Source organism: Physcomitrium patens, chromosome 14 (genome assembly GCF_059467195.1).
Source record: "Physcomitrium patens ecotype Gransden chromosome 14, ASM5946719v1, whole genome shotgun sequence".
NCBI lineage: Eukaryota > Viridiplantae > Streptophyta > Bryopsida > Funariales > Funariaceae > Physcomitrium > Physcomitrium patens.
The window spans coordinates 7,934,619-7,962,522 of record NC_143423.1 but is presented as its reverse complement, the minus strand read 5'-3'; the positions used below and the strand labels follow the sequence as shown (position 1 = coordinate 7,962,522).

The 27,904-nt window shown below is 34.1% G+C and overlaps 2 protein-coding genes across 4 annotated transcripts; one reads left to right on the top strand and one right to left on the bottom strand.

Annotated features, from left to right (window-relative positions):
* The first annotated feature begins 99 nt into the window (after positions 1–99).
* LOC112290946 (uncharacterized) lies at positions 100–5,660 on the top strand. Its single transcript, XM_024537811.3, has 3 exons — positions 100–4,652; positions 4,839–4,964; positions 5,100–5,660. The coding sequence occupies exons 1-3, from the start codon at positions 1,413–1,415 to the stop codon at positions 5,106–5,108; spliced, it is 3,375 nt and encodes a 1,124-aa protein (XP_024393579.1). The 5' UTR covers positions 100–1,412; the 3' UTR covers positions 5,109–5,660.
* A 10,059-nt stretch (positions 5,661–15,719) lies between these two features.
* On the bottom strand, positions 15,720–23,488 carry LOC112291632 (DExH-box ATP-dependent RNA helicase DExH1). 3 transcript variants are annotated; one of them, XM_024539319.3, is made up of 17 exons: positions 23,279–23,488; positions 22,818–23,046; positions 22,386–22,543; positions 21,605–21,710; positions 21,043–21,270; positions 20,709–20,804; positions 20,317–20,592; positions 19,957–20,160; positions 19,538–19,696; positions 19,318–19,410; positions 18,908–19,122; positions 18,357–18,516; positions 17,928–18,201; positions 17,436–17,628; positions 17,014–17,200; positions 16,444–16,812; positions 15,720–16,272 (listed from the first exon to the last, which is right to left on the bottom strand). In XM_024539319.3, the coding sequence occupies exons 1-17, from the start codon at positions 23,476–23,478 to the stop codon at positions 16,099–16,101; spliced, it is 3,321 nt and encodes a 1,106-aa protein (XP_024395087.1). In that variant the 5' UTR covers positions 23,479–23,488; the 3' UTR covers positions 15,720–16,098. The 3 variants fall into 3 exon arrangements, with proteins under 3 accessions (XP_024395087.1, XP_090111909.1, XP_090111911.1); XM_090255783.1 differs by lacking the exon at positions 23,279–23,488 and having other exon boundaries at positions 21,111–21,270; positions 22,818–22,867; XM_090255785.1 differs by lacking the exons at positions 22,818–23,046; positions 23,279–23,488 and having other exon boundaries at positions 21,111–21,270; positions 21,605–21,741; positions 22,386–22,523.
* Positions 23,489–27,904: the final 4,416 nt, after the last annotated feature.

Here is a 27,904-nt window from a genome sequence, read left to right as displayed (position 1 = left end):
TTCAATCCCCGCTTGGTGCTGCTGTTGAACAGGCTACTTGCTGCCAGCACTCGGCCTGATAACCAATCTCTGTCTCATTTCGTCGACGACTGAGTTACTTCTATTGGTACATTGGCTTAGACTTCGGGTGCAGTTGATCTTGTCACTGTTCTCACACCTGATAGCAGTCTTAACAGTGGCAGGGGGGGTGGTGCAGTTCGTCACGGCCGGTTTAGTCAACATCGTCGCCCTGCAGGCCAGCTGACTGGAGAAAACGAAGAGTTGCGACAGAGAGCTAGAGAGAGAGCGAGAGATAGGAAGAGTGTGTATAGGGAGGAAGCGAGGTCCTGCGTTTGCGAGAGAAGGGAAAGGGTTGCAGAGAGGGGGAGGAAGAAAAGTCGGACTCACAGCCAGCCGAAGTGGCCCATGCTGTTGGCTTCTTGGTTGCCCTGGGCGGTTGCAGGGCTCTATAGTGTGTTTCCCGCATTGATAGGGCGTGGAAGTGGTGTGACAAGGGCGATTTGTGGAAGATTTTAATGTGCAGAAGAAAATAGTGGATCTTTCAAGTTCAGGACAGGGAGGGATAGTGACAGGCATCATCAAGAAGGGATATCTCGTTAGCGGCAAACTTTCAAAGGTTTCTGCATGGAGTGGACCGCGAGCGATATCACTCTGACTATTGTCTATTGTTGTGATCGTAATGCGATATTAACAGTCTATGGTTTTCCCGCGTATTCTCATACTCCCAGTCTATTCGGAGGTGAAGCACAAGATAGTGGAAGCTGGTCCGAGGAAATTCCGGTTGTGTAGTCTCACGCAAACTCTGCTTAGGGTGACGGGGCCCAGTGTCTTAAGAGCCGATGGCGAGTTATCCTTTTCGACATGGATATTCTTTCGCGGCAGGGTGTTAACATCGGCTCCATGTTGATACGGAACTTATCGATTAAGCTCATGGTCCATGACGTCATGATTCCGCCTATGCTGGCTCTGAGCTATCTCTTCTCCCGGCTACAGCGCTGCTCTTTAATTTATTCAGCAGCAACGATGACAGCAGCGCCCGTATGGTCTTTGCGTTAAGTAGTTTCTTTGTCAAACCAACAATCGACGCTCAAATAGCAAGCTTTGGATTAATATGTTCACTTGTTGTAGTCAATGTGAGATAAGCGAGATTCGATCGCGGCTTGACATCACCTGATTAGAACCACAGCGGAAACTGAGGAGCTTTCTTGCCCCTGACAGTTGTCGTTGCGACTTGAAGGTGCTTGTTCAGATTCAATTTATGACGCCATTACATCGTCTGGAGTTTGCGATGGTTTTCTATTCGATTTGTGCTTGTGTTTGACCGATTTACTAGGACTTTTCTCTAATCGCAGTAAAGGACGGTGTACATAGGCGTTCGTAAGCACAATTCCAAGCAGAAAGAAAGCAGAAACATGGGGTCCAAAAGAACAGAAGAAGTATTGTTGCATCAGATTTCGCTCCCAGCTCGGAGAGACTATCAACTCCGAAGCTGCTCCATGAAGGCAAACGCCTTAAATATTTCCTCTTCGCAGCTGGTGGCTCGCGCATTTCAAAATGCCAGGGCAATAAGCTTCAATGCTTCGCACGCTGAGGTTCCATTCGTCTTGAATCAGGCTCCCAATCAACGTGCTTTCTTCAGTGGTCCTCTATCCAGCCAGGCCACCGCCATGGACCTTCCTGTCCGTGCAGGTACCACTGCTTGCGGTCATGTCCGTGAGGGTAGTGAGAGCGAGGCGTCGTTTGCTACGGCTGGTAGTATGGGTCACAGCGATGATCTCTCAGAGGTTAGTCAAGAACAATCGAAAGATACTGTACGCCGTGCGTTGGACAGAACGGCCCTCATTAAGGAGCAACACACAAGCACGAGGAGCATTCAATCTTTGAACAAATTGGTAAGAGCAGACAATTTTTCGGGAGCTGTGAAACCTTCGAACATACTTACTACTAGACGAGCTGTAAGTGGAGACCTGGGAACGCCAAAGTTGAGCGTGGACACCCGAGCTCGTAGTACTGAGAGTAGGGGAGGAACAAGGTCGAGCTTTAACAACCGAGGTCGGAGCAGTGAGGTTACAAGGGCATCACGGTCGAACTTGGACAACCGAGCTGAGAGTAGTAAAATCATGAGGACGTCAAGGTCTACTTTGGACAGCCGAGGCCGTGACACTGACGTTTTGCTTGCTTCTCTGGTAGCTAATCCTTTAAAAATGAATTCACAAAGTGGTGCGAAAGTGAGCAACGCTGATATTGGATCAAAATCAAGAGAGAAAGGATCAGGAGAGAGCAGACGAAGACCTACAGCATCCATAGCTTGGGACAGCTTAAACAAGTCTCAAGAAAACAGCCCTCAGCATGAACTTGCGGCTATTCCATTCAAGTGGGAGGAGGCCCCAGGTAAGCCCATCACCATTGCCGCTGCCGCTGAGAGAGCAATGGCAAGGCAGTTTCTGAAGCAGGGCGGTGAGTCAAGAAGCCCTCATGTGCAGAAAGAGACAGCGAGGAAAGTGCGTACAGTAGCAATATCGCCTTGTGAAGGAGCGGAAATGTCAGGGCGTGAGATGGTCTCATCTCCTAACGGGATGCTTACATCCCCTAACAGCAGTTTCAGGAGCAGCCATCGATTTTACGCGCGCAACGCTCTCGGAGAAAAAAGTTTTGGCCCTCGAAATAGCGTGGACAGCGCGCATGTCATATCAGAGGTGGAGACCGAAGCCCACATTGATCTCGTGGCCCCAGCTGCTGCCAAATTTCTCGTGGAGAATTGGGTTTCGCCCAACGTCACACCTGAGCCCAACCTGACCACTACGATCCCTTTCCAATGGGAAGAAGTACCTGGTGTTCCAAAGGTCGATGAGGAGGCAATTAGCAGCAAGCCCGTTCAGCTCCAATTACCACCTCGGCTCATCGCTCCCCCACCCATGCCAGTAGATTCCATGTCCAAGGAGGAGATGAGAGGCAGACAACGAACACGCTCCATGAGCGGTCCCCTCGCAGGTTACTACCCCCACACCTCCCCAGCACGGAGACGACAACAACAGCAATCCCCTCCCGTCATGCGCTCCTGCTCGCCTTCCAAGAGGTCTATCTCTCCTTCCAAGATTCAAGCCTTGGCTAAACACTTCACTCGCAAAGCTTCTCCCACGAGACGTACCGATAATTCGTGGGAGGCCCAAAATTGGACCGGCGCTGGGAACAGAAATCATCGCCATCGCTACACACATGATTCCAGCTCGGGTCCGTCAGAGGACTTACGAGATAGGGAAGTTAGCCCTTACGATGCACTCGGAAGGAGCGTTTCAGGGGCGAGAGCGATATCCGAGTTCGCAACTTCTCAGCAAGATGAGCCCAGAATGCGCGCTGCCCGCAGCTTCGCTTCTGGTCCTCTCGATTCATTTGCTAAACCATCTAATGCCCGATACAGTTCTCCCTCAAAGAGATCAATATCTCCATCCAGGATACACGCCCTTGCAAAACAACTGAATTGCAAGGCATCGCCCGAGGTGACCACCTTACAAGAATCACACTGGCCTTTGTCCATGAAACATGAGGTCAGGCGTCCGAACTCCTTCACGCTAGCGCAAGTCTCTGTTTCCCTTGACCGAGGGAACGTCAATGCTGGAGCGGCCACGGAGAGCTTTAAGCGCCAAGGAACAACACCCCGCGAAGCAATCTCCTCTAATCCTCATGATTGGGTTGAGAAGCCCCAAGAATTACGACGTGATCCATGGTCGCCCACGAGTATTCTTCAAGGCCCAAATGACGACAGCGAAGCCCACGCTTCCGGCCCCTCATCAGCCTCCGACATGGACACGCAGACTCAATCCTCGACTCAGGCAACCACTCCTGTCTCCGTTACCCTTTCAAAATCCCTCTACAAATCGTTATCCCGTGTATCATATGAATCGTTTGAGCACTCGTTCACAGAGCCTACAAGTCCTGGCCACGGATGTCCACCAACTGCCGAGGATGCAGAATCGAATTCTCCGCTTGGTTCTCCCTATCTCGGCCCAACTTCTGCAGATTATAGAGGAAAAGTATCTGTAGGAGGAGCTGCCGAAGGAGTGAAAGCCATCATCAAAATGTGTAGGTCAGGGTCCACATGGAGGAAGAGCAAGACGCACAGCCCTGAGATGTGGGCTCCCACGCTCGCATCCTATTTCCAGTGTTTGGAGGCTACAATGAGCAATCCTGGTAATTCTCGAATCGGCGTGATAACACATGTGGATAAGCAAGAAGGGGATAGTAGGGGACATGGATCAGCTCAGTGTCTGTCCGAGTTGAATGAATCGCAAACAAGACTGCCTTACACAATGCCCTCTAACGTCGAGCAGAAATTGGCTCACAAGGACTCTTTTGATTCTTCTCAAGCCGAGTTCACAATGTGCCTTGGGGTGAAGCTCTCACCCGCAAGATTTGTGTCAAGAGGGGAAAGTTACTCGAGCATGGAGCGAGTAATGGCATGGAGCGAACGGCATTCGGGTCGCCCGACAAATCACATAGAGGATGGATATCGCTCCCCAGCTTATGCCGCGACATTGGAGCTTTTGTCTCCGTCTACAGAGCTGACGAGTAAGAAGAAGAGGGTTATAGGATCATCGAGGAGAGTCAATTTGGTTAAGCCAATTTCAAACACAAGAAGGAGATCACACTTCGTGGTGAGTACCTCATTTGTCCCCATCTTTGCTAAGTTATTACATTCCAGTCGCTCGTGTTTCTCTGTCATGACTGATCATGTAATCAATGTAGGTAAATGTGAAGAAAACACCAGGTTGACTCAGCTTTAGCAGACTTTTGGTGCATGCTGATTGTGTCGTTTCTTATTGATTATTTTTCTCTTACAGGATGCTATGTGCAAATCATTGAAGAGTGCATTGTATAAGTGTGCCAAACGATGCTGCCGTGAGACAGTGAAGCTGCAGTATAACGAAGAACCTGTCCTTCCTAAAACGGAATTCAGTTTCTATAAGGTAGTTCCTTCTCTGAGACAGGTTAGGCGTCAAGCTCATTGTTTTGTGTGTTCCTGCTATGACCATGTTGTGCCCACCTAAAAAACTTTATTTCAAATCTAATACTCATTTCAACGCTGCCGTTGTTTCCTGCAGCCAAATTGATTGTTCGAGCTGACGGAACGAGTACAAATAGGTGCTGAAAAATTCCCAATAATTTACTTGAAGTCATTCAACTACTGTTATACTAGACAAGCCCAACCAACTCTAAAGAGTATGAGCTGTGGAAGTTGGTAGGTATTGATGTTTTCTAAAACTGGGGCAGTCTACATGTACAAATTATTGGTGTCTTTGGACTCTTTTAGACAGACTGTACTGGAGCCAGCCTATTTTCGTCATTGAGGTCCTGTGTTTCGTCCAACTTTGCATCGTGCACTCGCCACTCTGGCACATTAGGGTTGTGGGATATTTGCACATTTTTTGCTTGTCTTTTCATTATTTTCGGACAGATTGTTTTACGACACCAACCAGGGAGGTTCCTTCCAGATATGTAGAAATCACTTCATATCTCGCTTCACAATTAAGTGGCATTTGCACATGCACATACATATCCAACATTGATGTGGAAAGACTAGATAAAGAAATTTATAACGAGGCCCTTGGATTCATTGTATTTCGTAGATTATATCAATGCATGGGAATAAATCGTTTTTGGTATTTGAAGGTTTCGATGATATGAACAAAGCGGATGTTCATTCTTATCTTGAGAATTTTGAACATTGAGTTCTATTTCTTCTTTTTTCTGCTTTGAATTCAAGTCGTGTTTGTTATGTGACCATGTTGTTTTAATTCTTGAATCATGTGCAAAATTTAAAATAATTGTATTTTTTTCTCTCAAGGCTCAACAAAAAAATCACCATTTCTTTTTAAACCAAAATATTTCCTTACTTCTATAGAATTTACTATAAATATTTTGGTTTTATTGTACTTTAGTGTCATAATTGTAGTAGTAAATCAAGTGACTTTAGTTATTTAATTACTTATTATGTTAAGATTATTGGAAATATAACCATGCATAGTCTTTAAAAACTATCTATTTTTGTTGTATTTATCTAAATAAAAATAAAAAAATATATTTTCAAAAATTAGATAAATCAAAATAAATAGGCTATAAACAACTAAATTACACTAATATATATATATATATATATATATATATATATATAGTAACAATTTTATGTTGATTAATTATTCTATCTAATTTTATTGAAATATTTTGACAACAAGTTGATTAATGTTTTATAACAGTAAATAAATAATAATAAAAAAAAATACCTGTTATTCCAAATTAAAAATACTCCAATTTTTAAAAACCAAAATTTTATTGGCATGTAACTTTGCAAACCTATTATATGAGCTTCAAATCCATGATTTAATTTTTTTTAAATAAAATAAAAAATACCAAAGAATAATTACATATTTTATTTGATATTAGTTAAAAATTAAAACTTATATTTGATTCAAAGATTAAATAATTTTGTTAATAAAATACATTACAAATTTATTATTAATATATTTAATTAAAATTAAAATTTATTTATAATTTTAAATTAAATTATTTATATATATATATACATATATAATGATAAAGTAGTACTAATTAAAGTAGAAAAATATTTAATTTTGGAAACCGCTAAGTGGATGATTATTTTTATTGCATAGACACATGTTATGCTATACACCCCTGTATATGCACCTCACAAAAAATAATTAGTTTTGATTTTAATTCATAATTCTTGTTATGTTTATTATTTTAATACCAAAATTTGATACATCTTTATCCATTTGTACTCTTTGGCCCTATACTATCTCAATCTTTGATTTCTTTGTCTTTGCAAACCTTTGTCAAATTAATTCTTTGAATAATAAAAACATAAAAGATTGTATATTATTAGTATTATTATTTATCAATGACAAGTAAATAAAATTAAAAAATTTATTTAAAAAAGAACTAGTTATTTTTTGTAGAGTTTTATATATGGGGGTATTGGGCATGGAAGGTGTTTATGCAATAAAAGGGAGGTGTCCACACATTAAAAGAAGGGTGTTTACCTAGTATTTCCTTCAATTTATGATATCAATGATTGTATATAAAATCTCAAATACAATCTAATTAACTTGACCAAAAATATTTAGGGATTTTATCAAAATCAAGCAACAACTATTATTAATATATATCTTAAAGCCAAAAGTTTCAATCAAAGAAGTTGTATAAATCTCTAAATTTAATTTTTACAAAAACACTTAAGTAATTTTTTTTACTTTTTCAAATTATTATTATTTAAAATTAATACTACCCAAAACATTGGCTTGTTATACTAGTTAAGTTATCTTAAACTATTATAAATATAATTTGAAATTTATAAGCTCTTTAAACTTCATGAATTTTTTATTTTAGTTTTTCTTTTAGTATGTGTTAATAAGAAGCATCAAAGCAAAAAGGTGCTTTGGAAAAAAACCTCACATTGAATTGAAAAGCCAATAAAAAAGAACCAATATACAAATTATCAAAGAATGTAACTTATTAGTAGAATAAAAAGAAGATGATATATAATTTTAAGAAGTTATTTATTAAAGGCTTGTATAGTAGATTATGGACTCCACCTAAAGTTGCTATCTTCTTCATCTTCTTCTACTTATAGTAGAAAAACATTAAATAAAAGATAAGACAAGTAAAAATTGGTGTATGTATTAGAAGAGCAGAATATTTATGTATGTAGGTAAGTTGGCTGAGGTGTCTTGTGCAACATTGTTCTTTTTCTTTTGATTTTGAATTTCTTACAATTGTATGATTTTTATTATTTTTAGAAATTATTTCTATAATTTTTTATGTAAATATATATATATATATATAATTTAAATTATCTAAGTAAATACATATAAATTACTATTAAATATCATAATAATTTTTTAATATCAAACTTTAAATAAACTCTTATTTTTATTTACAATACTCTTCTTTGTGGCATACTATATTTTATATACTATCATCTATATTGCATTCATTAACTATAGTAGAAAAAAAAACTAATTTCTATTATTTTAATATTTATTATAATAATCATGTAAAAATATATTACATAAAATACAACATACCTTCACCAAATATACATGCATATTATTATTTATAATATAATTGAATATTTTAAATTTAAAAACTTTAAATTTTTTATCTTCAATATACCAAATGCATGAATAAAGTTGAAAGAAGTATTTTCTACTCTTAAAGATTGTAGACATTTATATGATTTAATAAACATTGATAATAAATAAAATAAAAAACAAAATACTATTTACAAGCAAAAGTTTATTACTAGAGAATAATTTTAAATTATTTGACTATAATTTATAACTTAAAAATGACTATTTATTATGTTTAGAATCTAAAAAACCAATTCAGATATATAATATCTTATTAACATGATCTCATATAATATTGTATAAAATTATAGTTTATAATAACAATTATTTCTAAAATTTATAGGTCTATTTGCCAAAATATTACAAATATCCATTTAGACCCATTGATGGTATTTTAAGATACCTACAATCTAAAAAAACTACTTCTATTATTAAAAAAACAAATAAAATCAAATTATAATGCAATATTCGGTTATATATTAATTTCTTATTAATAGCCAAAACTAAAATCATAATACAAATTATAAGCAATATAAAATTTTGTATTCTAATATCAAACCATTAAAAAATTGATTGTTAGACAATATCATTTATATAATATTTTTGAATTTGAATATTAAATTAATCAACTAAAATTTAGCTAGTGGTTAATTAATATAGCCACAATTATTTAAGTATATAGGGACGTTTTTAATATTGCACAAGGTAAATAAAAACAATTTGGAGAGATTTGCAAGCATACTTATTTTTTTTTGCAAACTAAGAATCTATTATAGATAATAAAATATATGATTTTATAGTTACTAGATACAACATATATTGCATATATATTAAAAAATTATAAATATTTGAAGTCTTATGAATTATTTTTATTATATGTAGTATCTACATCTAGTAAAAATTCATCTATATTCCATGGTATATCAATATTTTTATTTACTTTTATACCAATAATACTTATATTTAATGGCATATCTTTAATATGGATGGTCTTGTTAATCAAAATATAATAAAAATAAAAATAAAAAATTGATAATTAAAAAATATTTTGTTAATAATCTTAAAGATTAATTGATTAGGATTGTTTAATTTTATTTAGTTTTTTAGATTCATACTATTTTAAGTATCAATAGAATAATTTAATTATCAAAAAAAATCTTATGAGTCATATTCATACATATTTACTAACAAATTTATTAATAATTAATATTTTAGTACTTTAAAATAATAATTTATTATTTATTAAAGTTATATAAATATTTTAAGTATCTTTGAGGATTAGAACTTCTTTAAAACTTATTAATGATTGTAAGTATGTAGAAAACATATTAAAATGAATGCCATGGTCTTTTAATGATTTATTAAATTGATATTATTTTTAATTGAGTTTTTTTTTTTTTTTTTTTTTTTTTTTTTTTTTTTTTTTTTGACTATAAGAATTGAAAAGTCTAATAAGATAAGCTAACCTTGATTTTAGTATCTTACAAACATTACAAGCCTATTTAAAATAAAATTTAATTTTTCTAGCACTTTCTTTTATATATTTCTAGAATTTCTAGAATTTCTTTTAACATGATTTTATCAAATTTTGTAGAATTGAAGAATTGAAGGTATTACTAAGTTTCTAGATCAATAGGATATTATTATATACTACAATAAAGTCAAGCTCATAAAAATATAAAATTTATTAGAAGAAAATATTATAATAACAATTAGTAGAGATTTGGATGCATTAATCCCATTTGGATTGTAGCACCTTAAAAATGGATAAGGAGATGAGACCAAAGCCATGAAGCCTCTCTAGGACATTCTTCTTTACTACTTATAAACCTTTGTGAAACTCAAATCCTTGACTTTTTCGACAAGATTATAGTTTTAGTAAATTGAAATTTTTATATTACTCTTGCATATTTTTACCTTCTAATTTTAAAATTATCCTAATTATTTTATTTATTATAAATATAATTTATGCTATTCTAGTATCATTTAAAAGATAAAAATATATACTATACAAATATATATATATATATATATATATATATATATATTTTTATGATTTTTATCATTTACTATTCAAAATCCAATAAAAAATTTATGTCTTCTTTCTTGTCTATTATCTATTGTTCTTAATTTTTCTTACTTCTACTTCTTAAATCTCTTTTTATCTACTATTTGTAATCTTGCCACAAGCTTAAAATCTCTCTTAAATAAGACAAGCAAGCAAATTTAGATTAAGAAGTAGATTTATCTCACACATTCAATAACAAATAAATTATCAATATATTATTGCAATATTTTAGTAGAAGTGCTTATTTATACACATAAAGCACAATGATAAGTTGTTTATGAAAATACTTGCATATATCAAAATAATTTTTATATTTAAAATTTATAAAAATAAATAAATAAATAAACACACATACGTATACACACACACACATACACACATATATATATATATATATATATATATATATATACATATATATATTTCATTATTTTGTATTAAAATTCTAATATTACTTTTATTTTATATAAGTTCAAAATAAATTATATATATATATATATTAAAAAATAATCATAAAAGATTTTATATTATTTTAAAAATATTCTACATATATTAAAAAATTATATATAATGTCAAAATAGAGTACATATATTATTAATGAATTAAAAAATATGAATGATAAAAAAATATTTTTTAATTTTTTTTTTATCTTATTTTAAAAGTGAGTAGATTATCTCATTTCTTTTGTTATATTTTGAAGATTGTGGACTACCCACCTTTAAACAAAGAATATAGTTTTCTAAAAGTGATTTTTTCTTTAAAGAGAGTGGATTACTCTTCTTTGTAAAACTTTTTATTTTGTATTGAAGATTGTAGATTATTCTCCTCTAATTTAATTTTTTGAATTTTTTTAGTTGTTTATAGAAGGAAAGATTATAGATGCTAGTCTTAGCAAAAGTGAGAATAAATTTGCAACTATTGCAAATCTTCATGAGCTTGTCAACACTCTAAGAATAAAAATTTCATGTATTTCTAATGTAAATCATGAAGGTACTATTCTTATACATATGGAGTTCAAAGTCTATGCCAAAAAGTTGTATAGTTGAAGGAACCAAGTAGGTCAACCTTACAACCAAATTCAATAAGTCTTACTTTTACAAGTACAAGAAAGGCAAGGATTATTATGCCTGAGAAGTTTGATGGAATAAGATCAAAATTTCAAGGATTTTTGCAACAAATTAACTTCTATTTAAGATTACATTCTTTCTAATACCTTGATGAATTTATTCAAATAGGATTTATAGGTGCACTTCTATCAGGGAGTATTATTTCTTAATTTGCACCTTTAATGAAAAAAAATTCACAACTATTCTATGATTTGAATTCATTCTTGGAAGTATTTATGGCAACATTTGGAAAAAGTGATCAAAAAAATATAGTAGAAATCAAGCTTATATTACTACAATTAGAATCACGTTCAACCATCACATATAATGTTGAATTCTAAAATCATGCTTGCATCATAGATTGAAATGAATACGCCCTTATTAATTAGTTTTGATATGGATTAAAATATAATATCAAAGATTTATTATTGGCAATGCCAAGAGTAGATTCATTAAAGTAATTTATTACTTAAGCCATTGCATATGACAATCAATTCTTTAGAAGACGTCAAGAATAAAGATTTGATTGAATAGATACAAGTTAAGCTATAGCAACACCTTCTAAGTTTTCGAAAGCTTACTTATTAAAGCCAAAGCCTATTCAAATTGATACAATATGTTTTAAACTTCTTACTGAGCAAAAAAGGACTTGTCATGATTAAGAAGATTTGTACTTATATTGTAGAGAATCCAAGCACACTATTGAATATAGTCCAAAGAAACAATGCAATCACAAAATGAGAAGTATGGTTGCTAAAGAAGACAATGTATTAAAAAACAAGTTTTTCTAACTATGATATGAACTGTGTTATTGAAATCTTACATAACACCTAGTAAAGATTATATTTTCTTTTTAAATCCTTGACCTTGTTTCACAAAAGAACTTTATTTAGGACCAAAAAATTCCAAAGTCTTAATCTTATTTGATTCAAGAGCCTTAGCATGTTTTATAATCAAAGACTTTGTCAAAAAATAAGAAATAATATTAATTAAGAAAACTAAATCCATACATGTAGAAGTCACAGATAGTCATTTGTTATCTTTTGGAAATATTATCCATAGGACTGTTCTTTTAATGTAGCAATTAAAGATCATAATAATATAATAATACTTAATATGATAAGACAACAAGCTTGATTTAAACATCCTTTCTAGGCATTTTTATCTTACATCAAATAATAATAATAATAATAATAATAATAATAATTTTTTATCAATAAAAAATAATTCTCTTGAAGTTGGAGCATTTTCATCTTCACGAAATAAAATCAACATTGATTATTGATTCAACTTTTATTAAGCAAATTCAATCAAGTATGTCTTTTGATCCATTTGTTCATGATATTAAGAATAATTCTTCTAAGTCTCATGATACTTTCAAGTTCAAATTCAAAAATAATCTATTCTATTTTAAAAGACAATTATATATTTTACAAAGTGAAGTAAAATTATGAGTTTTTTAAGCTTATCATGACTTTCCAACAATTGAATATTTTAGATACAACAAGACTTTGGAACTAATATCAAGGGATTTTATATGGCTTTAAATGTGGAAGGTAGTTAAAGACTTTGTAAAATTATGTGATATTTGTTCAAGATCAAAAACTCCTTGTCATTGATCTTATGGACTTCTTCAGCCATTACCTATTGCGGAACAATCATAGTCTTTTGTTTCTAAGGATTTTATCATGTATCTTTCAATATTAGATTCATATGATTTTATATTTGTGATAATAGATTATTTACTAAGATGGCATATTTTGTACCATGTACAAAATCTATCACATGTGAAGAAACAACTAAACCTTTTCTTAACAATATCTATTGTCATCATACATTGCCTAAAAATATTATATTAGATAGAAGGACTCAATTTGTATCAAGTTTTTGGAGAATCCTTTTCAAGTTTCTAAAAGTGGATATAAAGCTCTTTTTTAATTTTCATCTTCAAACTAATAGATAAATAAAACAAATAAATTAAGTTTTGAAGCAATATTTGATGTATATTAATAACCATTATTAAGACCATTAGACAATTTTTTTGTCATTGGCAGAGTTTACGTACAATAATTTGGTACATTCTTCTATTCAATAAATAACTTTTTTTTTGCCAATTATGGTTATCATCCATGACTTAATATTTTTGACTTTTTTAAAATTGATAATCTTACAGTAAAAGATTTGGCAAATCGTTTGTCAAAGCTACATACAACAATGAAGGCATAATTAAAGGAAGCTCAAGAATGACAAAATATCAATGAAAATGCTTATTGCAAAAAATAAGTACAATTCAATAAGGGTGACAAGATATGATTACTTTGTTGCAATATTAGGACTACTTATGCTTATGACAAGTTGGACTATTGTACACTTGGACCTTATTCTATTTGTAAATAAGTCAATCCCATTGCTTATCAATTACATCTATTGGAATCTATGAAGATCCATCCTATATTACACATGTCTCTTCTTGAGCCATATAAGACAATGAATATCTTGAGAAGAAGATAAATGCTACCTCCTCTTATAGAAGTAGATAATAATCAAGACTTCAAGGTAGAAGAAGTCTTAGATTCAAAGCAACACCAAAATAGTTTAGAATATCTTGTTGATTGGTACAAATATGATATTAATAAATGCATATAGGAGCCAATAAAGAATCTTGCAAATATAGTAAAGAGGATTGATTCTTTTTATTGACAACATCCATATAAACTAAGATGAAAAATTATAAGATCCATGAAAGATGATGATTATTCTTTGTGGAATTTGTTTTTAAAAGGGGGGAGTAATGTCACAAACATACCCATTTACTCCAATAGTTACTTATATGATTAGATAGAAGTAGGTAAATATAGATTAATTCTATAATATCTTCTAAAAAAGCTTCTTAAAAGCTTTATAGATAGTATTTTGACTTTACACATATTTGTAGTTAATTGATAGGTTAGAAACTTGATAAAGAAGTTAACCATGTATCACACATATTGATAGCTTGTGAAATAAGCCAACTATATGGCTCACATATAAATAACATGCCTTGCAAATTAAGACGTATCTAGCAAAGTCAATACATATTGAAGGGCTTATACAAAATTGTCATGTAACTACTAGTTAGAGAGCATATATGGAAGTAAGAGTGAAGCCTTTTTCACTCTTGTTAATGCTTTTTTAGTCCTTAGTCTTGTTTGAAGACTTTTTAATCTTCTTATCTTTAGCAATAGCTATTCTAGTTTAATATATTACCATCTTTGAGTGATTTTTTAGTCTTTTAGAATGAAACAAGAGTGTATTGAGGATTTCTTTTTTTGAAATTCATATCCTTGATAAGAATTCTTTCCAAATTTAAGTAATGTAGAAAAATTCAAATCAATATAATTTAAATTTAACAAGAAAATATCCTATATATAATTTAAAATATATTTATTTGATAAGAAAGCATAATGTTAGAAAATAGTTACATCATTTGCTTCTTTGTGGAAAATTTTATTATCTATGATGTTTTAACAAATGACAAAAGATTTTACACAGTTGTTTTCAATATATACATGCAACAAATTATGTGTTAAGGTTTGATGTTTTTAATGTGATTTAAGGATTAGTTGTTATATATTAATAATCATCAATAACATTTGTAATGCTACTCACAACATCATTGTCTGTGAGTATAGTATTCCATGGAATCTACAAACTTATTATAGAAAACACTTTCAAAATAACATATGTGCACAATAAGTTTATTAGTCATAAGCAAGATCAATTTTAATCCTAAATTTTTTTCTATAGTTCATTTTGTCAACTCCACAAGCTCAATAGAAAGAAACAATGTACACCAACATATACATGCAATATTACCCTCTATCAGCATAATAAATCCATTTGCTACAACACATTTAGCAGAGTGCAAAATCAAATAAACAAGGAAAGGCAAGAACAACACTTACATGTGGTTTACATGAAATGCATTGATTAATGTCTACAAAGTTATTAAGAATGTTTTCCAAGGTACTTGAAACTGGATACTGTAGCAAACCTCTATGATCCTTTGTAATTCTAATTCAAAGCTTTATTTGCATTTGTCACTAGATTCAAGAGATGAATTATAATATCCCAAACAGCCAACCTGGTAGATTTAGACCTGTAATGCCACACATAGTGATTGCAATGGACTTAGGAGACTTTCAAGATGGCTTGTGATGTGCTTGATATAGCCACACAACATGGAATGCCCAAAGCCATGCTTGTAGTGGAATACAGCCAAGCATTGCAAAAGGATGTGCTTCTAGTGGAGTAGGACGAAGCAAGAAAAATTCAAAGACTTGTTGGAAGCCAAGACATAGAATAGATGTCATTGCTTTCAAATTCAGCCACCAATAAATATATCACAATCTCGAAATGTGCTGGATGTCAACCTGCAAAAGCCAAGTCTTTGATTTTGATAGCAACCACAAATGAGAATAGTTTACTCAGTGACTAGAATTTTGATCGTGAGGCTCCAAGAGCCCCATGGCTGCATACTCGGAGATAATATCCACAATCTATCTAATTCCGCTCACGTATCACTGCTTCCTCATAGGTGAGGCTTAAGCCAATTCATTTATAGCTGACGACACAATGGCTATGAGAAGTAGAGTGGAGAAATACCACTCCATAAAGTAAAACCTAAGTAGCTTCAGTAACGCCACCAACAACCAGGGTTAATCCGTACGGAGGAGACAGCCTTGATGTGATGAGACACAAGTCCATAAAACATCTCCCCTAATAAAAACAAATTGACACATTATCTTCTAGAATAATTACCACCTGAACCCCAACCATAGCCACCATCGTCATTGCCATTAGTTTGCAGCAGCTCCAGCACTGCCGTTACTACTGGTTTGCCTTCTCTGTGAATGTCAAACTGTGGATTTTTCACCTTCCGGTCAAGAAGCATATCAAGTTGACTCCGCAATTCCTGTTTTTCAGATGACATTAATAAATAATGAAATAACGCGAAGAAAAAATAAAAAGGGAAGGATAAATCACACACTTGACAAAAGGAGTTGAAATTATCTATAAACCAATCCTCGATACGCAGTCATGAGAGTGAATCCATGGTAATTTAGTAAGAAACGAATGAACTCACTCGAACCAACTGGAGTGTCTTTTTAGAAGCTTGAAATTGAAGGTATCCTCCTAGCATCTCAACGCTTTGCTCATTCTTGCTGACAGTTAGGTTCCCCCCAAACATGAGTAAGGCATAGTCGGAAACGTTGGTGGAATCTCGCACATAAATTGCAGAAGTCTTCACTTTCTCCCCGTAAACAAGCCATGGGCGTGGGAATGAATTAACCCGAGAATTCACAGAGGCTGGATGGGGTTCCACTTTGCCATCCTCCTTTGTAAAGAAGGCGGTTCGCTTGCCACGTGCCTTGCACTGGACGACGCTGGGAAACAGACCAGCACAAAGGACTGCTCTCACCATCTCCAGATCTTGACTGTACTGATTGTAAATCTGCAACAAATGTGATTCAATTTGGAACTCTTGAGAGAGGATATAAAAATATCCTCAGTGAATAAACTTCTTTTTTGAAATGTTAACGAATTCTTCACAACATGGTAAACTACAGTCAACAAATAATCCATTTTCAAGGTATGCCTTCAAAACTCTGAAAAGGAGCACCAATGATGGATGAATGGAAGGGATGCGGCGTACCTGGGTGCCTTTGGACTTATCGAAGAATCCAATGTCAGAGAGCAAGTCCTGGAATTGTCGGCGCATGTCGTCCATCATTTGCAGTGTATTTGAGGACAAGAAGTTCTCCCAACAAAAATTACGCTCTCTTCCTGCACGCTTTGCCTCCTGCCATCCTTCAAAAGCTTTCAGCAGTGCTACATGGTCACTGCGAAGCAACATAGTGATGGTTTTGTCAGAATTTCAAAAGGTCACTGTTCATCTTATCCTTCATCTCCATATTTTCAGGGTCATTCCGAACACACAATGATTACTGAGAAACACAGTTCTTGAAAGAACAATTATTAGGTTCAACTCAGGAGCATTAAGGATCTAACTCTGAACTCAATAATTAGATCAGGGTATGATTCGTCAATAACATGTTTCAATGACTAGACTATTACCTTCGAGAATCACCCGCAAAGTACCGTCGGGCCTCATCAGCTTCTTCCTTGTGTTCAAGGGGAAGGACAAAGGGATCCCGGTGAGCAAGACCTGCTGCAATGGTTAGAGCAGGTCCAAGACATTGGAAGACTGCACCCATAAGAAGCATCTTACCCACCTTGGGATCCACTGGAAGTTTTGCCAAATGACAACCTGTAAAAGCCAGATTCATCAATCTCAAAGACATATTGCGGATCAACCTTACTTTATCCACAAAACTTAGTGGCTCGATAAGCACCATTCAAATATGCCATAGCAAGCACAAAAAATATATAAATAAATAGATTTAAAAAAATCCTCCGAGCTTTAGGTACATATAACGAATAAAAAATGAACTAGGCAATTAGTATTTAGCATGCAACCAATATTTCTTCCTAGACTGTATATTCATGTCATAAACAACAAGGACACATTTGGAAAAACAATACTACGTCTCAAATCAAGAAACTTACCCAAGGGAGTCAAATCTTCCGCGTTACTCAGAGCACCAATTGTCTTCAGTAGGTCTATAGCGTTCTGTACCGCAAGAACTTCAGGTGGCTCCAAGGCCTTTGACAAGAAACTCGCAATATTGCCCAGCTGTAAGCTCTTTATCTGGAGACACAACTCTTGTAAGGGCGTCCGCAGTATCTCGGGAAGTTGATAACGGAGCATAGAATCATAGACCAACTTGGGGTACAAATGATAGCAAACACCAGGTTGGACTCGTCCAGCTCTTCCTCGTCTCTGTATCAGACGCAAACCTTTATAAGTAGGATGAAAGAACTAACAACCTTCCAAAAGATATATAAATCTTACATGTAGAATTGAGAAAACAAATTGAAAATATTGGCATTCACCCCGATCAGGAAGAAATCAATCTACACTGCAAACTTGCACACCTGATGTGCAGAGGCTTTTGAAATCCACGTTGGTGTTAAACACGCCAGTTTGTTAAGTGCGTCATAGCTTGTCTCCTTTGCCTTCCCACAATCAATCACGTAGACTACATCATCGATCGTAATACTAGTCTCGGCTATGTTGGTGGCCAGCACAATTTTCCTACAACCAGGAAGGTCAACAGCACTAGCATTAGACTCTGCTGATATCCCTGTATACTAGCATAGAAACTGTCCGTTTTATTAGTGTTCAACTAGAGAAATAAAGATGCTCTCTTGTGCCTGGAAAAGATTGTCGATATGGCATCATAAGATAGGGTGTTAGCATGAACGCATATCACGATAACAAGACCCATATTTGACTACCGCCCTCAAGCGAATTAATAGAATTGCCATGAGAAACTCAACACGGATTTAATAATGGACATAGAGTTCCAACCATTGCTTATTATGATCAATAGTTTCCTACGAGTTAAATAAAATAACAAATTAATTTAATTGATGAACCATTGAAGTAAGATCCACTTAAATTGCGGCCAAAGAAGGGCGCATACCGGACACCAACTGAGGGCCTCTGAAAAATCTCTCGTTGATTGATGGTGGGCATGGACCCATGCAGAGGCAGTATGAGAAACCGTCTAGAATCATTAAATAAGGAATTTCCCTTGAGACGCTCCACCAGCTTCGAAATCTCATCCCACCCTGTCAAGAACACAAGGATTGCACCGTCCTCCTCTTTCACGCAGATATGTTGCAGTGCTGCCTCTACCTGCAATCACCAAGGAAGAACTTGTGGTTAACGAATATGCCCATCAAACTAACATTTAGCAGGTATACAAGGCAAGCTTCTCTAATAGAAACCACAAAGTGAGCAACAAGATTCCAAACATCACTCACAACTTCAAAAGCTATTAAAGAGAACAAGGATGTGCATGGTTTTTTATGCTGAAAAGCGAATACGCACCAATCCAATATCAATTTGTTCTCCATTCCAGGCTTGTAGTGATTGCTGTGTGCCACGACTGTAGTTGCGATACGCCGACTCTATGTTGACTCCCTGTGTAGTAAAAAGATTTAAGGCAAGAAGACCAGCCCACACTTGATATCCATGATGATTTAAAAACAAACAAACATAACACAACATAATAAAAACGGAAAAATGTGCACTTTGGTGACAGATTTACCTCAAAAGCTTCAAGCACAGGATCTTGCACCTTCTCCTGGGTCTTTCGTCGTCTACCTCCTCCACCACCATTGTAACCTCCTTGATCAGAACCTACAGGAAAGCGAGTAAGCTCTAGCACATCCTCCAAGAATAGCTCTTTCACTGGATACGTGAACCCCTGCATATATTTAGAACCCTTCAGTAAACAACCTCAATTCAAGATAAAAGTTCTATAGAAGATAAGATTAGTAAGTCTTCAATGCAAACAGTGTAGAGTTTTTCACTGAGATTTGTCTTAGCTAAAGACAAACGCCTGAAACAAATCAACGCACGCTCAAGAAAGATATACAAGCTAAAAATCCAGTCCAGGAAATGCCAGAAAACCATGCTGCTGAATACCTAGATAAGAGATTTGTTTTCCAAAAAGAGGAGGCTTACAGGAATGTGCTTCATCGGTGCACCTCCGAAATATCTAGAAAATAGTTCTGCGTTAATGGTCGCACTCATCAAAACCAATCGCAGGTCAGGGCGACGAGGTAGCAGATCTCGTAAAATGATCAATAAGAAATCTTCATTCATGCCGCGTTCATGAATTTCGTCAACCATGACATGACTCACACCATTCAAGTCAGGCTCTTGGACCTATGCAACCCCACATGCCAACAAGTTAGTACTGGCAAATGACGAAGTGGTTCCTACCTACCATTGATCTTCTGCACTGCAAATTTCTGCCAAGTACTAGACAATCATACAATGAAAAAGAATCTCCAAGTTCGTAATATAAGGCACAGAACGTACAAGCCGTCGAAGCAGCACACCAGTGGTGCAAAACAAAAGACGAGTCTCTGCAGATCGTTTAGCTTCCAGACGGATCTGGTAACCAACGCTTTGGCCCAAAGCATCCCCCCTCTCCGCTGCAACACGGGCAGCCACCGACATAGCAGAAATACGACGAGGTTGGGTACAAATAATATTGCATTCAGAACCTCGGCAATTCTCTATCTCCTCCTCTAGCACGAATTGTGGTAATTGGGTGGTCTTTCCACAACCTGTCTCTCCAGAGACTACAACTACCTGTCCATAGCCAGTCATAAGAGACATAAATTAGCAGCCCTCAATACGGCAATAATTGTATGGTGTCAATGTCTTCTGAAAGAAGATCAGCGGGACATGGCGGCAGCGCGTGAAACCTGATTATTTTTCACAGCTTCTAAGAGTTCCGTCTTCATCTGAAATGCAGGTAATTTCTTTCGAAACACTTCCAACGCCTTCACTGGTCCACTTGCCTGTTGACATCGAAAACGAGTAATTAAGGTTAATAACTCAAACCAGGAGGAGCGGGGTAGCTGGATTAGGAGAACACGTGCCCTAGTACATGGCATACAGCCTCCAAGACAATAATGATAAATAAATAAATAAATAAATAAAACTTGTAACAACTAAATAAAACAACCCTACTAGGCCAAACTGCAAATTTGAACAGGAATGCTGAGTGAAGGCTGTGCCAAAATTTTAAACCACAACCTTCAGTTGTCGCTGATTCTCTCTCAGCTCCATATTCAACTTGTCCTTATCTACTCCCAATGTCTGACCTTGAGGAGTTGCTTGTCCCCAGCTGGATCGGGGCAGAGTAGCCTTATCCGCTGCATTTCCTTTCGAGATTTGGGGTGAAGACGATGATGATGGCTCAGCACCACGAATGTTAGCCAGCATGTTTTCCACCCGAGTCTCAGTCGTAGCAGACATTGAAATCTGTAGATTACGGCACCAGAAAAAATGTAAATTATTGCACAAAATAGTAATTTATTTAATCACATCACAAGTAGAGATCACTACTTACAAGAACTGGTCAGTAGAAATGCAATGACTTTGATTCACTTCTAAAAATCTATGAATCTGGGCTTCATAAAACGAAGCAAAATATTTCGTATTTTGAGGGCCATTAAAATGTGAGCTCCGTAAAACAATTATCAAATAGTTCAGCTGTTTTCGTACCACAAAATTATTGGTTGCACCCCAGACAATTAATCTAATGCGTAAACAGAGATATGAAGTAAGTGAGACAGAAAAGTAAAGTAAGACAAACCTGACGCTGAGAGGAACCATGACGATCGTCCAAATCGGCCCGATAATTCGGCAAAGGCACTCGGCTCACAACCAACACTGTGTTTCTCCCTTTATTGTAAGCGTGACTTCCTTACCAACAATTCCCACCAAGCTCACCTTCAAGACAATGCACAAAATTGCCCTCAACAGGAGGTAGAAACTAAACATCTTAGGTTCAAAAAACCGCAACTTCCCTCGCATCAACGTAAAGGCTCCCTTCAATGTCATATGCCCCTCTAACGAAACCATCACAGTTTAAGTCGATAATTTCGGAGCTTTGAACTCTTTTTCTATACCGCTAATTTTAATTTAAAGAAATGAAAAAAGAGATTAAAAACTAGAGTAAAAAAAAAAAAAAAAAAAAAAAAAAAAATCTTCTTGAGACAAGTTCCACTAGTGGATCCTATGTGCACATAATCTTCTTACAAATTGTGGAATTTGTCTTAATTCAAGTGATGGAACTACCCGTGTCCGCTCATACTAATTTCAAGGAGCGTTGCGTTGCCCACGCAGGCTATTTTGAAAAAGACACCTCCTTATTTCGAGACTACGATCGACTACCGTAGACCACCTCGGAGCAATTAAGAATCTTCAAACCCAAATTTGAAACCAAAAAGGTTATCAAAAATAGTCCATTTGTCCATCCATAAACTTCCGAGTGATTTTATGGCATAAACCCGTAGCCGTAGATATCTAAGACATCTCATACACAAACACTTGATTTGGATATAACTTCGTTCTGTGAGGTTTACAAAACTTACAAGTGAAGACCAAGCCTGAGAGCAAAATCTTCCAGAATTTCGGCACCACTGCGACCAAAATTCCGCTTGACCACTACCTCTTGCTGGTCCGGAGAAACTTTTAATTTTTCCAGCCTATCCCACCACTCATTCTCATCCAAAACCTCCTCCTTTGGACCCTGTACACATGAGACGGCCAAATGAGAACATGATGGAAAGGTGCATACACAATAAAGACCTTCTCTTAAACAAATTTACAATGTGATCAAAATAGAAAAAACTATTATAAAAAATAAAAAAATAAAAAATAAAAAAAACTATTAAAAACTATTAAAAAAAACTAAACATCACACAATTTCCAGGAACTAAAACCCTAAAAACTCAACTCATTGGATACTCTGATCACGTTGTTACGTACGAATCCTACGAGAAATTAAGAATTAGTGTGTCTACCTCCCCTTGCATCTGCTTCAGCTTCTCAGCTCTCCACGCAGGATCCCACCATCGCTGTCCACCACCTCCACCTCCCCGACCACCTCCTCCTCCTCCTCCGCGACCACCTCCGCCTCCGCGACCACCACCTCTACCTCCCCTACCCCGCCCTTGCGAGTTGGGACCGCCCGGCATTGCTACCACTACTCCTCTTCTACGCGAACTCCAAGTCGATGCGTGCCACACACCTCTGCACCAAATCCAGCACCCCTCTCTCTTTCGCTTAATACACCAACCATTACACCACAGTCTACAACTCGGAATCTCACACAACCTCCACAAAATCACAGCATAAAAACAAAAAAACTCCATGACTCCAACATCAATCGCTCTACTACAAAAACCCCAATCCCGAAAAAAGACTCACATGAACACATGTGGACATAGAAACAGCAAAACCCTAAACCACACCAAATACCCACCTACTCGTGCAGACCAGCAGCTGATGAGAGAGATCAGGCGCAGCACGAAGAGAGATTGAAGGGCAGAGAAGGTGGCGAGCGAGAACTTGAGCGAAGAGCTGCAACAACTTCGCAACTCTCAAGTCACAAGTGCAAACGGCGACGACATGGAGGAGTTGGCCTTTGGCTCTGCAGCTCACAAAGCTCTTGCGCCACAACATAAACTTCTCCGTCCCTCTGTTTGTGAGCCTATGTGTCCATATGAATGCGGATATATGTAACTCGGTTAGAATTTGGCTATGCCTATGTCAATGTGAATGAGGACTTCTGAATGTCAGTGTGAATGCGGATACATGTAACTCGGTTAGAATTTGGCTATGCCTATGTCAATGTGAATGAGGACTTCTGAATGTCAGTGTGAATGCGGATACATGTAACTCGGTTAGAATTTGGCTACCCCTATTTCAGTGTGAACGAGGAGATCTGAATGTCCGTGTGAATGTCGCTGTCGATGCTTTCGCTTACGTGGCAATGGCCTAGCCCTTACGCCTTTGTAGTCAGGGGAGGCATAAACTACATAATCAGGCAATTAAATCTATTTTAATAAATTATTTTTTACATTTTACATTAAAAAAAATGTCAAGCCACCACAATATATATAGTTATATATACACACAAAACTGCTTGTATCAATTTATTTATTTATTGTTGAGACTTTAATTATCAGTTTTGAAGGCTATTGTATTTTATCTCTCAGCTACTCTAATTTTAATTCCAATAACTTGTATTCTTTCAATAAAATATTTAGTAAATGTACAAATAATGAGGTCCAAGTCTACAGAAGTCAGAGATTGGTTCTTAAAATACATATATTGATGATAAAATGAGCATTATATACATGTAAGGAAATTTAAAGTTCTAATAGTGTTTATAGCAACATATTGGATACATGGGTGCATCAAAATAATAATAATGATAATAATAATAATAAGAAGAAGAAGAAGAAGAAGAAGAAGACGAAGGAGGAACATGTTATTATAGAAGAGCTTTAAATCTAACATCAACTTAAAAATAATGTAGAGAATCATTCAAAACAAAACATGACAAGGATTAATAATTTTGTTCAAAATTTGTATCAAAATAAAGCAACTGAAGGTCAATGTGAAGCTGTTTCTAGATGTGTGACCACATTTCTTATTTTATTTAAGTTAATATCATATTTGCCTTTGAGTATTTAGAAAAATTGTTTGATTGATTTGGTTTTTTTTATTGGTTTTTGTTTATATGCATTTTTAAAATCCACCACCAAGCCCTTCTAATGTAGGATATTGTTCTATTTGTTCTACATTAAGTAATATAAGACACAAAACTAATACTTAAAAAGGACATGTAAAGCATTAGTAGACATCATTGTTCAGTCAAAATAGAGTAAAGTAAAGATTATTTTCTTGTAAAGTAAAGTAAATGATATTGTTGGTGTGTAACACTCTCTCCAATAAGAAATCTTTTAGACCACATTTAATGCTGGCCATTTCATAACTTCTGTCTTTACATAGAACATTTTTTTTATTTTTTTTTATTTCATATTTAATGCCCTACATTAGAAGGAACTATTCATTGTTTATTACATATACAAAGTTATCTCAAATTCTTGATAATGTATGCATAAAAATATCATAAAGTAGTATGTGTGTGTGTATATATATATTCTTTTGAAATAAGACATGTATTTTTTAAATGTGTTGCAAGGTTGTTTCAATTGATGTTAATTGGGCTCTGAAGATTTCATGAAAGTTGTTAATCAGGACCCAAACAGATCTTCATGTCATTTATTTTGAAGCTTGTTTTTTAGAAAAAAAAAAAGGGAAAAGGAATATATATATATATATATATATATATATATACACACACACACATATATACATACAATTGTTTTAAAGCTTTCAAACAGACCAAGAATTATCAAATACTACCACTACTGTAGGAATTTAAGTTAGGAAATATCATATAGGTACAAAATAAATGTAACTGAATTTATGTTAAAATTTTATTTGTGTATAAAAAATAAAAATAAAATATCAAATCAATATACCAAAAAACGGATCTTGCTTATATAAAAGAATACTTTTATGTTAAATATTATTTTAAGAAATTGCAATATTGCTTAAGCATACACAATATCAAAATCTGCACGTATTGAACATTTTTTAAGTGTTTTATTTGGGTAGATTCAATAACAAGTGTGAAATTATTAAAGTTTCATTAGACACTAATCCTCATAAATGTAAACTTGTCCACAAACTAGGGCTACACAACATTTTTTTCAATGTGGTTGAGGTAGCAAGAGGAATGTCAAGTATTGGGTATAAGAAAGTCTAATAACTAATGTGAAAGTTGAGAGAGATCTGAAGGAAAAATGATTAAATAGTTTACAAAGAATTTGGAGGCATAGGATTTGTTTGTTCAAATGAAATAAAAAATAATTATAAATAAATAAATAAACCAAGCTTATATATCCAATAATAAGTTGTGACCATCTCAAGAATGGCATGATGCATTATGTGTTGGACATATGGGAGAGAAGACAACTTTGGTATTTGTTTTAAGAATGTGCTATTTGTTGAGTAAAAAAATCAGTGCACTCCACCTTTCAAAGATTTGTTTTGAAATAATTGATTTGATACAATCTTATATAATTCAATAAAACCATGGTATAATTTTTTTTAATTGATTATTATTTTTTGTTTTTCTAAAATTCGTGATTGAGAGACAAGGTTTAATAACAATTGATTACTTGAAAAAGTTGGCACATATGGTAAGACTTTGAGTAAATATTTTTGAATTAAAAAGAAAAAAAGAAAAAAAGAAAATCAATACATGATAGAATTTCAATTTCTTCAATATATGTTAGATATTGTATTTAGTTGGAATTCTAACATATTAATATAAAATATAATTAACATATATTTATAAATTGAATGAGTGGAAATTAAAAGAGAAATTGATGCAAAAAACATTCTTAAAACAAGAGAATACACAAAGAAAATATTGAATTTTAATTTTTAGATTTATTCACGTGTGCATTATCAAAGTAATTGTTTTTCATATTCTATATACCAAAAACTTTTATGTATATATATATATATATATTTATATATCAGTGACACATAAAAAAATGAAAAAAAAAATCATGAAACTACTCACTGTGTTTTTAAAGATATGTGTAACCTACACATTATCCTAAACTACTTTTAAGCCTATGTTAGGGATTGTGAGACAATTCACAAAACAAGGGTAAATAAGAAAGGAAATTCCTTGTAAGGAAGAACTTTAAGTTTTTCTGAAAATTATCAATAAAAAATAAACATGTGACTACTAATAGGATCTGTCGGATAAATACCCTTAATATATTTGGTAAAAGTATTATTATCATATTCTTAAAATTTAATTTCATTTAGTAACAAATAGTTTTTTTTATTCATAAGACTACTATTTACTATGTTTACATTTAATATTATTATAATTATAAAACATCTATTGTAGCATTTCTTTTATAAATTTTTAATTGATGAAATGGACTTTTTTTTTCTCTCTCTCTTATTTTTATTTTTATTTTTAAATCTGCTTTGAAAATTGACGTATGAATATATATTAAAAGAAACAATTTTCACAAGAATGAAATACTTAAACTAGCTGTTTTAAAACATTGACATACTAAATATTTAATAATAACTTTAAGTTTTATTTTTAAAACATATCTTTAATGAATTGATAATTAATATAATAAAATTTGCTAAATAATTTCACTTATATACACATTACACGGATCCAAAGTTAATATGTACCTGATGCTATAATTTTAGAATGTACCTTACCTTATCTTATTTTGAATTATGTATGTATATATATTATGTATATATATATATATATATATATATGTATACACACACACACGCACAAAATATACGTGCATCAGATTCTATATTCAGTAGAGTTTTATAAACATTGAAATGAAAATATTTATTTTGCAGAGTAAAAATTCAACGTTTTTTTTCGTGTGATCATGATAAATTAATCTTATATTTCATTCACGTGTAAAAAATCTGTGAATAATTGAATGCATCTGCAGTACAGATGTACAGCCCAAAAAAAGTAAAAAAACAAAACAAAACGAAACAAACAAACAAAATAAAACAAAACAAAATATCACGAGGTTCCATACATTTTAATGAATCAAGCAGCACTCTTTGTATAAATGGAATTGTTTATAATTTCAGAAAAAGAAAAAGAGAGAGTTTAGAAATAAATAATAAAAGAAAGTAAACACATAATTAATCACCAACATCTAAAAATGACTTATAAAATTAACCACCAAAATTAAATAGAACTACAAATAACCCCGTGAAACTGAAACTCAGGGGTGAGGCGGAGTGCTGCGTGAAAGGGAACCGACACGAAGAGGTGGAAAGAAACGCATCGAGAAGGGAAGAAAGTACCGAGGAGAAAGAAAAGCGTCGAGAAGTGTGGGGAAGAATCAAGGAGGACGGAAAGGGAATCTTGAGTGGACGCGGTCTCCGGTGCCCGCGTGGGACAGGGTCTGCCAGATCATGTTTGCCAGTCAACTAAGCTTCTCCAAGTGGCTAACTC

Excerpts from the sequence above, each read along its gene's own strand:
- LOC112291632 (XM_024539319.3), bottom strand. The coding sequence starts at position 23,478 with ATGTTGTGGCGCAAGAGCTTTGTGAGCTGCAGAGCCAAAGGCCAACTC. Across the intron at positions 20,161-20,316 it reads GTGTGCTGCTTCGACGGCTT|GTCCAAGAGCCTGACTTGAA; the intron begins GTACGTTCTGTG and ends GGGGTTGCATAG. Across the intron at positions 18,202-18,356 it reads CAAAAGCCTCTGCACATCAG|AGACGAGGAAGAGCTGGACG; the intron begins GTGTGCAAGTTT and ends CGTCTGATACAG.
- LOC112290946 (XM_024537811.3), top strand. The coding sequence starts at position 1,413 with ATGGGGTCCAAAAGAACAGAAGAAGTATTGTTGCATCAGATTTCGCTC. Across the intron at positions 4,653-4,838 it reads GAAGGAGATCACACTTCGTG|GATGCTATGTGCAAATCATT; the intron begins GTGAGTACCTCA and ends TTTCTCTTACAG.